Genomic DNA, 15,196 nt, shown 5'->3' with positions numbered 1-15,196 from the left:
TGTATGTACTTGGAATCCTCTCTCTTTTTCTCCAGTGTGTGCTGAACAGTTAGATCCTGAAGCCCTCCTAATTAAGGGGGCTCTTGCTTTTTTGTTAGACTCTTAGGCAGTAGAATCATACTGTGTGATAGACATTTTTTTCCTACCTTTGTGTTGCTTATGGACTTTGAACTTCATTAGGGGTGGAGACTGGATTTCCTTTAACTCGCCAGAGTGGAGTAGATGATTCTGAGGCTGTATCCAGTCTAATGAATGTGGTGATGAGTTAGAGGCGGCTGCTCCAGTCATAGAAATGAAGAGTTGCTACTTGGGTTTCCTCTCTTGGCATTATGCACTCAGCTCTGGCCCACCTTACTCTTGGATAGCTGACTACCTGGTACCTCCCACTTTAGTCTTTCTTATCTCATTTTCTGCCTAGCCCAAGTAGGACAAAGAAAAAAAAAAGAATGCTTTAGTCTTCTGCAGAATAAAGGAACACAGATTTTGAAAGTACAACTAAAGAAAGTCTTACTTAAACTTGGAGAAATATAAAATCATGAGAATCTTTAGATTCCCATTTTTAAACTGGGAGAATATTTTGTAACCAGTTGAGGAAAAAACTCTGAGATTAAAAAAAAAAAAAAAGTCATACTCCTTTGACCAGTCATTTACCTTTATTAAGAGCAGAAGGGACTGTCAAAGTCATTGAGTCCATCTCCCTTCCTTTACAGGTGAGGCTACATATTCAGAAAGGGAATGATTTGCCCACACAGTGGCAACCAATGGAGCTGGAGTGAGAACCTTGTTCTCCTGAGCTTATGTTCTATCCACTTTACAAACTTGTTTCTCATTTTGAACCCAGGACTGATTTCCTAGTGTAGATCACTAACCTATTGTCTCTGTGTGAGTATGTATTGGCTCTCAAGCTAGATGGGAAGCAATTTGAAGGCAGTAACCAACTCTTGTACTTTGAAATCCATCACAGTCCTTCATACAACAATGCATATTTAGAGTATACGTTTTGCACCCTGAACGAGTTCATTAAACGTCTGTAGAATTGATCAGTGCTCTTTGTTGAAGAATGAATGACTTAGGACAGAAGGAGTTACTAAAGACAAAGGCATTAGAGAAATAAAATGCAGACAATGTTTAGTTAGGAAAGAGAGTCAGAAGGGTTCTAATGAATGAATGATCTTCTTGAGGATTATGTTGACAATAAATTTGTCATTCAGCAGAGGCCTGTGTAAGGAAAAGGAGAATGCATGAGCAAGTTAAGTGAGCAATGTTCAGTTTTAGAGTGGCTAGGGCCAGTTTCTAATTTGAGCAGATAGACACGTTCTCTGTGTCTCTTGCAGTCTGGGTGGGGAGAATTGGGATAAAGGAAATATGTTATGGGCTGATAATAGTGTCATTGCCCTACAGATATTATTTCCAGAGACGCTCTCAAGCAAACACATTTCTTCCTGTTTTTGCTCTTTCAAGGGAGATGTTCAAGCGTTTTTATGTTTCTTTTTATGGAGTTGCCGTGTGTTGGTCAACATGGGATCACTGTAGTTGGAGTTGAAAGTGCAGAGGGATCTCCTTCCTTAATTCCTGAGTGCTCTGTGGAGGTGTAGGAGCCATCTGGATGTCAGAAGAGAAAATGCTTAATGAGCTCCTTTTTGTTTTGCTCCAAAGACTTTTGAATTGAGTTAAATTCACTTTAACTTAGAAGCCTGTTTTCTTTTGTATGGTATAAAAGGAGGCTATTCCAAGGGCTCCGTGATGGACATATGCACCAGCAGCTGTTACTCTGTATTTTGACTTGCTCCCCATCTCCCCACATCCACAGCCCTGCAGGTGCCTGCTATGGGGAACTCTTGACCCATCCTTTTTGTCCGTGGTGCTTGATCTACGCTGTTTCCAGGTGGCTTGGCGCTCCTCTGAGACAGACATCAATTGCAGAGATCAGAGTGGGCTGTCTTTTGAAGAGGTTTTTCACATTCTGCTTTGCAAACCTGTTGAGAGATGTGGTGTTCCTTTCATGTTTCCCTTGCATCTGTCTCTGGAAAAGCCAAAGGGAGTGTCTTCATGTGACCAGGGGCTATTGATGTTGGCTGCAAATTCATTTCAAATTAATTTCTACATTTTTGTCATAGGCATCTGCCATTGTATTCCCTTGATCTTGACATTGCTCTAGTGAGACTGCCATTGAGCAACAGGAGGAACAATTTCTGTGCACTCTCTAAAGCAAGAACAAAGCAAAAGTTTTCATTCATCATGGGGGTTATATTAAATGCCCTTCTTAGTTCTCTCCTTTGTATAATATTGGGTCCTGGGTAATAGCATGAGTGTTACAAGATTGTATTGGTTATCTAGTTGAGCTTCTAGTGACACCTCGTCAAGCAACCATAAGACATTTATTGAGTACTGACTACCTGTGTATGCCAGGTACTATGGTGTTTCAACTACACCATTTTGCAGTCTTACAAAAACCCTACAAGATGGTTGTTGTTACTGTGTTATAGATGAAAAAACAAAACAAACCAAAATCCAAGGCTAAATTGTAGCCTTATTTCTGAAAATCCCATATCCAGTATGTATATGGGAGACACCTTTGACCTACTGAGTCCAAAGTCTTTTCTCTTTACATTATACAAGGGGCCATAAGTTACCCAATTTTGGCCTGCCACTTGTCTTTGTTTTATTAGAACATGTCCACACCCTTTTGTTTACATATTTTCTAGGGTTGCTTTTACACTACAATGGCAGAGTTGAATAGTTGCAACAGAGACTAGAGGGACCACAAAGCAGGAAATATTTAATATCTGAGGCTCTAAGCAAAACTGTTGATCCCTGCACTATACTGTTGCTGATAGTGGCCATTGTCATTAACAAATAAGACAGTCTTCCTATCTGCATATTGCAAGTATAAAAACCGAGAGTCTGTTATCTGTCTGCCTCAGACTTTTTATTTTCCATTTTATTTCATTTTGTCTTTTAAGTATTTTTGTTATGATTTTGTAGAGGGTAATGGCTTTTACCTCTGAGTCTAAATGCCAGTTAGTAATAGTTTGATTTATTTATTTAGAGATTTCCTGTCAGGAGTCTTGTAATAGATTGTTTGAGATTCTAAATGTTTTCATGAAGCATAAATTTTTTAGCAGGCCTTTCTTTCTTGAGGGGAAAAAGTCAGATAATGTAATTGTGTGATGTTTCGGCAAGTTCTGCTGCTTTCATTTAGAAAGGAGAAACTCCCTGTGTTTTTGCCTGATGTTAATGTACCATTACACGGACAAATTCTAGCCAAGATGGACTTGAGGAAATATTAATATCAGTTTTACACGCCTCAGGTTTATTAGAGGCCTGCCTAGAAGGAAGTCAGTTGGAAGGAAGTCAGTTGGAAGGCAGTAGTTTTCAAATGTCAGTATACATAAGACACACTTTGGGTTGTTTGTTTTCAAAAAATGTAGGTTCCCAGAGCCTCAGCCCTGGAGATTCTCAATCAGTAAGTTTGCTGTAGATGCCTCTGATGCTTATGAGAAAAAACTGGTTTGGGGAATGGAGTCATGGCTTAATGCAGTGACTCTAGGTAGTCCAAATAAGGGTATTATCCATGACTAGTTTTTTAATCCTGATTCATTTTACCTTGGAATTGATGTAACTATAAATGTATAAGTACAACATAACAAGAAATAAATAACGCCATTGTAAACATATTTTAACTACTTCCACCATCACTAATAATGACAATAACAATTTATGTTTATGGATTATAGCTATAGAGTTCCTCATTACGTACCCATCGTTGGATTTCCATGTCAGCTCTTGAGGTAGATGTGGCAAGTGGTATAATTTTCATTTACCAATGAGAAAACTGCAATTCAGGAAACAATTTGTTTCTCCATTGTGGCACAGCTAATAAGCAGTGCATCTAGAATTCCCACACAGCACTTATAGTAATAATTTTTAGTCCAATATTACTTCCAGTACATCATATTGTCTTTATAACTGTTTTGATTTTCAGAGGAAAATATGATTATTTCATAGCTCACTGCCTTCAAGTAGGAGGAGTGAGCTGTCCACAGTTAAATACTTTGGTAGTCTCCTATAGGTGACTCAGTGTGGAGGTAATAACTGGTGTGTGCAGATTGGCAAGTCTGTTGTCTTTATAGAACATTCCTAGCATAGAAGAAAATACGTCTCTCCTTCCTTTGACAGAAACTTTATAAGACGGGTCGGGAGATGCAAGAGAGGATCATGGACCTGCTTGTGGTGGTAGAAAATGAAGATGTAACTGTGGAGCTAATTCAAGTGAATGAGGATTTGAATAACGCCATCCTTGGATGTGAGAGGTGAGCAGGTGGTATACCCTCTCCATCCATCCTCCAATTCCAGTTTCACCACCAGTTACTCAGCATTCTCATTAGAGTGCCCACAAGGGAACACTTTCTATATCCTTGTGTCTCAGTGGGAGACGTACTCACATTTTGGATGGGATGATTTTCCCTTTAGTGGGTAGCCCCTGCTCAGTAAATGCCAGGAAGATGTTTCTCCCAGTTAAAGTGGTAATTTCTTTTCTTTAGTTATTTTTTTCTTTTTGTTTTTTTTAGAGACAAGGTCTTGCTCTGTCACCCAGTATAGAATGCAGTAGAACGATCATAGCTTATTGTAACCTCCAGTTCTTGGGTTCAAGTGATCCTTGTGCCTGGGTAATTTTTTTATTTTTGTAGAGACAAGGTCTCACTTTGTTGCCCAGGCTGGTCTCAAACTCCTGGTCTCAAGGGATCCTCCAGCCTCAGCCTCCCAAAGTGCTGGGATTAAGGCATGAGTCACTGTGCCTGGCCTTAAAGTGACATTTGTTGGCACCCTTAGAGGCACCATTTCTGTTGAGAATTACTGGGAATGTTTAATTGCACAGGGGCTATATTTCTAGCCAGTTGATGAAGATTTTTTTAATCCATTGAAGAGGATAATAAAACCTATTTGGAGGGGCTGGGTTTTTTTTTTTTTGAGAATTAAATAAGATACTATATCTAAAACCACCTAGTGCAATGCTAGTATTAATACATTGATATCCATTAAATATTATATCTCCTCCGTATTAATGTTCCATTGAGCCTTTTAATTTATTGACTAGATTTTTTTCCTACTGATCATGAGTGAACCAAGAGAGTCAGCAAAATAACACCAGTACCTGTGAAACGGTAGTTTCTTTCTTTCACTATCTCATATTTATTGCCTGTTAGCAACGGGGACAGGGCATTGACTGATGATGTGAGCCCAGTATCCTCGTTTTCTTTCTTAGCACTGAACAGATTCACAATCCTTGCCCTTTATTTTCTATAGAACAAATCTTTGTAAACAGAAAAATACCCAAGGAAAATCACATGGTTTTCAGTATAGTGCTGCCTTCTGGTTTTCATTTTGGAGAATTCCATTGAAAACCATAAGACCAGTGCATAAAGGCTTCCTCTGAGGGGGAATGTGTGTTTATTTGGCCTAGATATCAGGAGATTGGATTACTGCTGTGAACAGCTCGTTCTGATTGGGCTTCGAACCCTGTATGCCAAAGCAACTGCAGTAAATTGTGTGATTGAAACACTCAAGTCCTAAAATTCAGAAATTCTTGCCTTTAGAAAAGATACTAGTCTGGTGTTTTAGTTTTCTGTAGCTGCTGTAACAAATTACCACAAACTTAGTGGCTTAAAACAGCACAACTTTATTATCACAACATGAAGAAGTGAGTTCTTTAGGTCAGAAGTCCGAGTAGAGCAGAATCCGTTTCCTTACCTTTTGCATCTCCTAGAGGCTGTCCATGTTCCTGGCTCATGTCCCGTTTCCTCCATCTTCAAAGCCAACAATGCCTAGCTCAGTCCTTATGACTACACTGGGCTCATCTATACAATCCAGGGTAATCCCCCCATTAAGGTCAGCTCACTAGCTAACTTCATTCCATTTGCAACCTTAAATTCCCCCTTGCCTTGTTAACCTAACATATTCACTGGTTCTGTTTATTAGAATGTGGATGCCTTTAGGAGAGGGGGGAGCACTATTCTTCTGTCTATCATACTCTGTCCTCTGGTCCAAAGATTCACATCAATCCCACATGCAGAATACATTAATTTGCTTTATTCCAACATCCCCCAAAGTCTCCAGTCATTTCATTCAGGGAATAGTTGTGCAAATAAAGAAATTCAAATTTGTTACTCAGGGCTTAATCTGGGAAGATTGTTCATACCCAGGACATAACTGACTGGAATGCAAGAAGCCAATACTATAACAAGATGGAATTTTAAAAAGCATGTGTTTTAGAAAACTCCTTAACCCTAAGTGCATGTTCAGATTCAGTATAAGCTTTTTACACTTTAAAGTGTTCGGGCTCATTGAATCAAAGTGTCGTGATAGTAATACTGTATGTTTCTGAAGCAACTATCAGTTTGCAAAGCATTTCCGTATTCATCCACCTGTACCACCTATCTTTCTATCTTTGCTCTGGAAATTAACTTTCTGAGGAAATGGTTCAAATGTTGTTATTCCGTTTTAGCAGATGGAGAACCAAGGTTTAGGAAGTCATATCCTGCTCATGTAGCTACTAGGTAATAATGCTGACACTTGAGCCTTGGACTGCTGCCTTCAACTTTGCTAGTCTTTTATATCTATTCTATTTATTTAACTGCTCCTCCTTTACTCTCAGTGGACAAGCAATGTAAAATTAAATTGTAGTTGTAAAAGATCAATATTTTTTGTTGGTATTAAGTATCTTATAAATAGTGAAATGGTGAAAATACTTTAAATATTTGAATTTTTGGAAAATTATTTATAATGGCAACATAGGAAATAAATATTTGAGAATAAGAAGGTTAAAGATGTGATAGATTCATAAGGTAAAATATTACAGGAATTAAAAATTGTATTTTTCAATAGAAAAATGCTCGTGACATAATCAAATTAGGATACAGAATTAGGTAAGATATAATTTCAACTAAGTTTAAAAACAGATTCACTTATAGAAGAAATATTGGAATAATGTTAATAGGGTTAATAATTTCTGGGTGATGGGATTATTAATCTTTAAAAATACTTTTCTATTTTCTCACCAAAGGGTATTAATATTCTATAAACTGGAAAAAAGTTATTAAAAGTATAGTATTGGGAATTGAGTAGAATTTTACTGGCATGAGGGTGATTGTCTTCATTCCTTAATATTTGCATATTATAATTGTTGAATTTTATAGCATTTTCATATCTGTTTTCTTTTAAATACTTGCATTTTACTAATTTAAACAGGTTTACTCGAAACCAACAAAGGATTTTGGAGCAAAATAAGAACCAGAAGGAAACCACCAATGTGAGTAGAAATGTTATAAAATAAACAGTTGAACAATTAACAAGTTATACAGCAAGAAGCAAGCCTTATCTAAAACAAGTCTTATAAAGACGAGACATGCATTGACAAGTCGGAGTGTTTTTGGTGGTATAGAGTAATTGCCTTAATAATTTAATGTTATTAAGGAAAGCCTATGGGGAGAAAGCTAAGATAAAGTACATGACACATTTTTTTCTTTTTTTTTTTTTTTTTTTTTGCTTTGTTTTCAGACTACCAGTGAGCCTTCTGCCCCATCTTGTGAGCTCCTGGACCTGAGTCCCAGTCCTCCGATGCCTAGGGCCACTCTGGGAGAACTCAGCACCAGGAATGCTCAGCTTCCAGACTTAAGTAAATAAGCACTCAGGCCTTTTCAGACCAGCAGAAAAGGTTGATGTGAAACAGTTCTCCTTAATTTCATGATTAAATGCTACCTGAGAAGGACTGAAGTCAGTTTGAATATCAGAGAACTATGTCAGGAGATGTAATTACTTCCTGGCACATGGTTGGGTCAAACCCAACACAGGAATGGGATGTGTCTGGGGGAGGAGGTCCTTGAAATTCATCCCACTGGCTTAGAATCTCATGGAATTCACCTGGCCTGCTTTGTAGAGGTTGCTCAGCTCGATGGTCAATACTTAAAATCTACTCTGAACCCACATGCTATTATCACTGGGTTTTTCTGCTGTACGACAGCATCAGGTAAGGAAATATTTGATGCAAATGAAGAAACTCAGGAATTACAAGGAATGATCCACGTGATGGTGAAATGTAGAAGGAAAAATACATGCTGTAAAGCCAGAGAAGTCTAAGTTGAAATACCAGTTCTGTCACTTCTTAACCACCTATCCTTTGAGACTTTGACTTTTTAAAATGGGAACAATGGTTGCCTTAAAGGGTTGTTATGAAGGTAAATGAACTAATGTTTATAAAATGCATTGTAAAAATGCCTACAATACATTTTATAAACATTAATAAAAGATAGGGGTTACCTATCTTATCTAACTTATTTATCTTTTACTGTCCTTATTCCCAATAAATGTTGGTAAATTACAAAATAACGATGATGAAAAATGCTGAAATCCAGAAGTTTTACCAAACTAAAATCAATTTTTCTCTTATGTCATCTGGTGTTTCCCGAGTAAAGATATTCAGTATCACTGAATTTGTGGTTATCTTTTAACTTTCCCTATTTCTGAAGTGTTGGCTACTTGCTTATGTAGGCCAGTGGGATGTGTAAAATCAGTTACATTGGAGAGTTTTCTTGATTTATCAGGAATTTTCAGAGGGGAGAAAAGAATTATTCTCTTTGGGCTATTTCACTTAAGATTATGGGGCTTAGAGCTTGAGATGAATGTAGAGCTATTCACTATATACCATAGCTTTTTATTTTTGTGCTAGGCAGAACAAGACATATAAAATCCTTTCCATTCTAGATCAGTTTGGGATTTCAGAAAACCCAATATAAAAGTATTTGTTACCTTTACAACAAACTGTTTTTGTGGCAGGGAATGTCTTTCTCTCTAGCTATCAAATTATGCCTTCTAATTTCTCCTAGAGGAAATCTCATGATTTTATGGTGACAAAAAAATCTAAATCTCTCTAATTTGGTTGGATTTTTTTTTATGCTGTGAAAAATCCAGCATAATAGCTGACAAAATGTTTTAAAGCCAAACAAGGCCATTTTGTGTTCTAGATTTCAGTGCTCCAAGCCCTGATGTAACAAACCACTTAATACCCAGTCTTCATCCACAGATGGATTTGCTGGCCTTGGAAAATACAGAAACAACCCTGTAAGTATGTCAGTAACACTGCAGAACTAATACCATGACATTCTGATTGCTTATATTTAAGAAAACATGGCATAATAGAAAAAATAGAGACTTAAAAATCAATCAGACCTGAGTTAGAATCTCAGTTCTTACTGCCTTCTAGCTGTGTGACATAGCCGCTGTGAATGTTCATTTTGTTTCTAAGAATACTGTCTAGGAGTCAGTGAGATGCTGTATGCAAAACTCCTAATATATAGCACTTGGTACTTAATAAGCCTTTAATAAATTGTTTCTGGGGTTTTTTTTTTGTTTTTTTTTTTTTAGAGGTAACAGGAGGTAGGTAGGGGAAATACAATGACAAAGGAAGTGGAAGAGAAATGAGGCCCAAAATTAAGAGTAATGACCACACCAATTACAGAACACTTGCTATATGCCAGGCTCGTTATTAAGCTACTTTTGTTTATTTCTTATAATCTCTAAAGTTCTTAGGTCACTGCTATTATCATTATTCCTATTGTACAGGAGAAGAGACTGTCCTTTCTCTATCCAAGGGAATAGAACTTACCCAAGTTCATGTAGCCAATTAAGTAGCAAGTCTGATGAACCGATAGTTCACCAAGAAAGAAATATTGATGACCCATAAACATATGCAATGATGTTTAAGTTTGCTTATAGAGAAATGTAAATTAAACTCCAATGAGGCATTTTTTTAAACTTCTCAGAATAAGAAAAGTCCAAATATTTGATAACATACTTTGTTGGCTGTGGAAAGACAGTTAGTTACTGTCACAAAGTTATGCAACCCTTATAAGGGGCAAGTGGCAATATCTACTGAAATTATAAATGCATTTACCTTCGAACCTGCAGTCCTATTTCTAGGAATTTATATTGCACTTATACAAAATTAGGTGTTTATAAGATTATTTTTTACAACATTTAGGCAATAGTAAATAATTGGAAACAACTCAGGTATCCATCAGTTGGGCACTGGTTAAAAAAATATCTGTACAATATATTATGTAGCTGAGGGGGGTGAAAAACAGGCTGTTTATGTGACGGACAATCACCAATATATGTATTGCTAAGTGGGGAAAAAAATGTGCAAAGTGGTATGTGTATAATATATTGCATTTGTGTAAGAAGGTGGGAAATAAGAATATATATTAATATTTGTCTCTTTGCATAAAGAAATACAGGATACAGGAAGGGAGAAACTAAAAGAGAGCAGTTAAATAGAGAGAATAAATAAAGCACAAAATAATTAGAAGTTGGATTTGCCTTATGCCAAAGCCATTGTTGCTTTTTTCCTTTTAAATGTATATATTTTAGGTAATAGGCAATGCATTTTCATGATTCAGATATCAAAACAATATAAAAAGATATATAAGACAATTCTTGATATCATCTGCACTTCATTCTTCCTTTCCCCTTTTCTGTAGTGTCACTGTCTGCTCCCACCCAGATAATCCACCTTAAGTTCTTATTTATCCTTCCAAAGTGTCTTTAGGTGAATATGAATATGAATTGTTGTCTACTTTACTAAATAAAATGCAACATACTATCACACTGTTCTGAACTTTGCTTTTGCTTTTCACTTAACAACATTTTGGCAGTGCATTTATATCAATGAATTTAGATTTCTTTTTAAGTTGCCTAGTGTTGTTTTATTTAGATACTGTATACTCAATCACCAAATTACTTTTCTGTGTTTAAAAGGGGGAGGGGGAGAAGGAGGATAATGAGAAAGAAGAATCAAACTGAGAAGAAAAATGAGCAAAAAAAAGTGTAAGGGAAGAAGAGGAGAAAGGAAAGATTCATATGTTGGGAAATGGTACAGTTTCAATGGCTATCTCATGAACCACTAAGTTGGGTCAATACCTTAGATTGCCTACCTCAGGTCTTGGCTACATGCAGTGCATGTAAATGTTGAAATGTAGGCAAATTTCTAGTGAAGCTGCTTGGTAAATAATGTAGTTTAAAGTAGCTGATTCTGTAAAACAGCAACCCAAAGTATTGTGTAAAAAAAAAGGTTAGCTGATTTGTTCCTGCTGTCTTGCTAATCTTTTTGAGTAATATGAGAAAGAATAAGTAATACAGATAAAATCCCATTATAACAAATGTCTATAAAATTCATTAAAAAATCAAATTCCAGCTAATAGCTGCTTATTTTAATCTGTAACCTAGTGGATCTCACACTTTAGTATACATAACAATCACTTGGGTAACTGTTAAACAGTCAAATTACTGGCCCCCAGAAATTCTGATTCAGTAGCAGGAATCACTAGTTTTAACAAGCATTGCTGAGAATCATAAAGCAGTGGTTTTCCGATCATACATTGAGAAACCCCATGATGGGTATCTACAAGATTCAGATATCAAAATAATTTTAACAGTTCTTAGAATCCACAGGCATAAAAGATAATCTGTAATAGCAATAACAGTTTGTTTTCTAGACTATCTTTTTAAGTTATATCTATTAATTTCTAATTTTCAAAAAAAATCTTATAGATACATGAAACTATATAATTAGACCCAATTTTTTCACTGTGTCAGAAATTGAAGCACTAAAGTTACTAGGGCATGAACCTGGGTTAAATCATATGCCTAAGATCACTTAAAAGAGGCAAAATCAGCTATTAAAATGTCTAAATGGTCTTCAGATTTTTTTCCTACCCTTCATGTTTGCAGTTTAATTTGTTCACCATCACAGACCAAGTGAGTGATGCAATTGTTCAGAACAGAAAGAATCCTTGAAAAACAATAATGAAGACAGGATAAAGTGACAGGTCATATTTATAGTCCACTTACTATCAGGCAACAAGCTAATAAATATAAGTAATGCTTACTGATTACTTACTAATGCTCCTAATTAACCCTGTGAGGTAGGTACCACTATCAGTTTCATTTTAAAACCAAGGCTGAGGAAGATTAACTTGCCAGTGGTTGCCCAGCTAGTGCTGAAATTGGATTCAAAGTCAAATGGGTCTGATTTCAGTAACTGTCCTTTTTTTTCTTTTTGTACTTAGTTAATTTTATTTTTAAAATTTTCATATAGTAAAATTAACCTTTTGTTGGGTGTACAGTTCTGTTAATGAATTTTAATATATGTATAGATTCATATAACCATCACCACAGTCAGGATACAAAATAGTTCCATCACCCTAAAAAACTCCCTTGTGCTATTCCTTTATAGTCACACCTTCCCACCTCTAAGCTCTGACCCCCAGCAACCATCAAACTGTTCTATATCACTATATATAGTTTGTCTTTGAAAATGTCATCTAAATAGAATCATACAGTATGTAATCTTTCTAGAAGAGATTGTGTAAAATTGGTGTTTATGTATTTTGAACTTAAACATTCAGCATTGTTGTCTTGGTTAATTGACCCTTTTATCATTATGTAAAATCTTTCTTTGTCCCTCATAATTTTCTTTGCCCTGATGTCTACTTTGATATTAATATAGACACTTTAGTTTTCTTTTGATTAGTAGTTGCATGGTATATCTTTCTCCATCTTTTTACTTTTAACTTAACTATATTAAAATATTTAAAGTTTCTTATAGGTAGCATATAGTGTGTTCATCCATTTTTATGTATTCTCATAATTTCTGTCTTTTAATTGATACATTTAGATCATTTACATTTAATGTATTTGTATGTTGGGTTTAGGCCTACCATTGTGTAATTTTTCTATTCCCTTTTTTTCTCTGTCTTCTATTTCCTGCCTTCTTTTGGATTATTAGAATACTTTTAGGTACTGCCTTTTAATTTATCTATTGTGAGTTTGACTGTATCTTTGTATTGTGTGTGTGTGTGTGTGTGTGTGTGTGTGTGTGTGTGTGCGTGCATATATATATATAGAGAGAGAGAGAGAGAGACAGGTTTCTTTAGTGATTTCAGTATACTTAATTTTTCAGTTTACTTAAAATCAGTACTTTACGACTTGAAGTAAAACGTAGAAATCTTATCACCATACAGATCCTCCTTTTATATTATAGTTATCTTATATATAACATCTCTATACATTGAAAAGAAACAACCAACAATGTTATAATTTTTGCTTGTATACCTCAAATGCATTTTAAAGAACTCAAGAAGAGAATAGTCTATTACATTTACCAAATATTTACCAGTACTTTTACTCTTCTTTCTTCTAGTATGATTTCCCTTCTTTGTGAATAATTTCCGTTAGCAGTTCTTTTAGAGCAGATCTATTGGCAGCAGTCTTTTAGTTTTACTTCGTGTGAGAATGTCTTATTATATCTTTGTTCCTGAAGGATGTTTTCACTGAATATAGAATTCTGGGTTCACAGTCTGTTCTTTCTGCAGTTTTAAAAGGTGGTTCCACTCTCTTCTGGCCTGAATGGTTTCCAGTGAGAAATTTACATTAATTTGACTTGCTGTTCCCCTAATGTATTGTGTTCTCTCTCTGGCTGCTTTAAAGAATTTTTTTTTTTTTTTTCCATTTTGAGCAGTTTGATTGTAATGTGTCTGGGCACGGACTTCTTTTGATTTGTTCTGTTTGGGGTTGGCTGATCATATTAGTTTCCTGTGGCTACAGTAATAAATTCCACAAACTGGGTGGTTTAAAACCACAGAAATTTATGCTCTCATAGTTGTAGAGACAAGAAGTCTGAAATTCAGCAGAGCCATACTCTCTCCAGGACTTTAGGGGAAAATCTATTCTCTGCCTTTGCCTAATTCTAGTGACTTGCTGGCACTCCTTGGATTTCTTGGTTTTTGGCCACATCACTCCAATTTCTGCCTGTACCTTCACCTGGCTTTTTCTTCTGTGTGTCTCAAATCTCCCTCAGCTTTTCTCTTTTAAGGTCACTTATCATTGGTTTATGGCCCACCCAGATAATACAGTATAATATCCTCATCTTTAGATCCTTAATTACATCTGCAAAGATTCTTTTTACCAAATAAGGTAACATTCACAGGTTCTGGGAATTAGGACATGGGCATATCTTTTGGGGCACCACCATTTAACCTACTACATGGTACTTGAATTTGTTTCTTTATGTCTTTCACCAAACTTGTGAAGATTTCAGTAGTTATTGCTCCATTTTTTTCTTTTCTTAGCACTACACATTTTCTGCTCTCCTGATAGAACTGTTATGACACAAATGTTAGATATGTCATCATCTCATAGGTGTTTAGGGTTCTGTTTATTACTTTTTTTATTCTTCTCTCTGTTTAGATTGGATTATTTCTATGATCTGTGTTCAAGTTCACTATTTCCTCTGTCATCTCCATTTTGCTAGTGAGCTCATCTGTAAGTTTTTTTTAATTTCAGTTATATTTTCAATTCTAAAATTTCCATTTGGTTCTTTATATCTTTTGTTTCTTTGCTGAAACTTTCTATTTTTCCTTTTTTTAATCAAGATTATTTGCAATTCCTTGTTGGAGTATTTGTAATTTTAACATCTGTGTCCTCCTGGCATCAATGTCTGTTAATTGTCTTCTCAACTTTCTACAAGTTGAAATTTTCCTGGTTCTTCAGTGTTAGCCACCTTGAGGTAGCTTATTGTGTGGGGTGTGAGAGAAGAGGACAAAAAGGGGCACAGGATTTCCACACACTTTTGAGCATTAGGATTTCCCGTTTCTTCTCCTTGAGTGAAAATGAGAGGGCTCTTCCTGGAGTCCTGTCTGTCCTCGCTGATGCCTGCATTTGGGTTTCAGGTGGCATTGCATTTACTCAGGAATATAAAAAGGTAAAACATGGTAAATACACCAACAGTTCAGTGATACTTGAATTCTGGTTGTCTTTCCCAATCAGTCTGCTACTATTTACTTTTCAGAGTCCTGAAATAGTTGCTCTGTCCATTCCAGCTTTAATAGTGACACTCCATTGACAAGACAGGGTAAAGTGTATCTGCTCCACCTTACCCTGAACCAGAATCCTCCCAGCTTCCTTCTTAACTTCTGCTCTGCACTGCTTCTCATCCTTCAGAAAATGATAGGGTGGTAGTTACTGTGATAGAAAGACTTGAGGCTCTGTTCTTATTAGTGCACACTCCAGTGTCTCGGGGCTACCAAGGGACAGTACTTTAGGTCTTTGGCATTTGGGCATCATGACCTGGTAGGCACTGAAA

General features: G+C 36.1%; 1 protein-coding gene across 3 annotated transcripts in view; it reads left to right on the top strand.

Moving 5' to 3' along the window:
- The window catches only part of TOM1L1 (target of myb1 like 1 membrane trafficking protein), a 42,611-nt gene that overhangs the window by 20,355 nt on the left and 7,060 nt on the right, over positions 1–15,196 (top strand). For all 3 annotated transcript variants that reach the window (XM_045525276.1, XM_045525278.1, XM_045525277.1), the window contains 4 exons: positions 4,180–4,313; positions 7,249–7,309; positions 7,558–7,675; positions 9,021–9,117. In XM_045525276.1, the coding sequence (XP_045381232.1) occupies positions 4,180–4,313; positions 7,249–7,309; positions 7,558–7,675; positions 9,021–9,117 (410 nt within the window). The remainder of the gene's footprint in view (positions 1–4,179; positions 4,314–7,248; positions 7,310–7,557; positions 7,676–9,020; positions 9,118–15,196) is intronic.

The sequence above is a fragment of the Lemur catta genome, chromosome 15 (assembly GCF_020740605.2).
Source record: "Lemur catta isolate mLemCat1 chromosome 15, mLemCat1.pri, whole genome shotgun sequence".
Classification (NCBI taxonomy): Eukaryota; Metazoa; Chordata; class Mammalia; order Primates; family Lemuridae; genus Lemur; species Lemur catta.
Note: the sequence above shows the minus strand (reverse complement) of the source record. Positions and strands in the feature narration are given on the sequence as shown.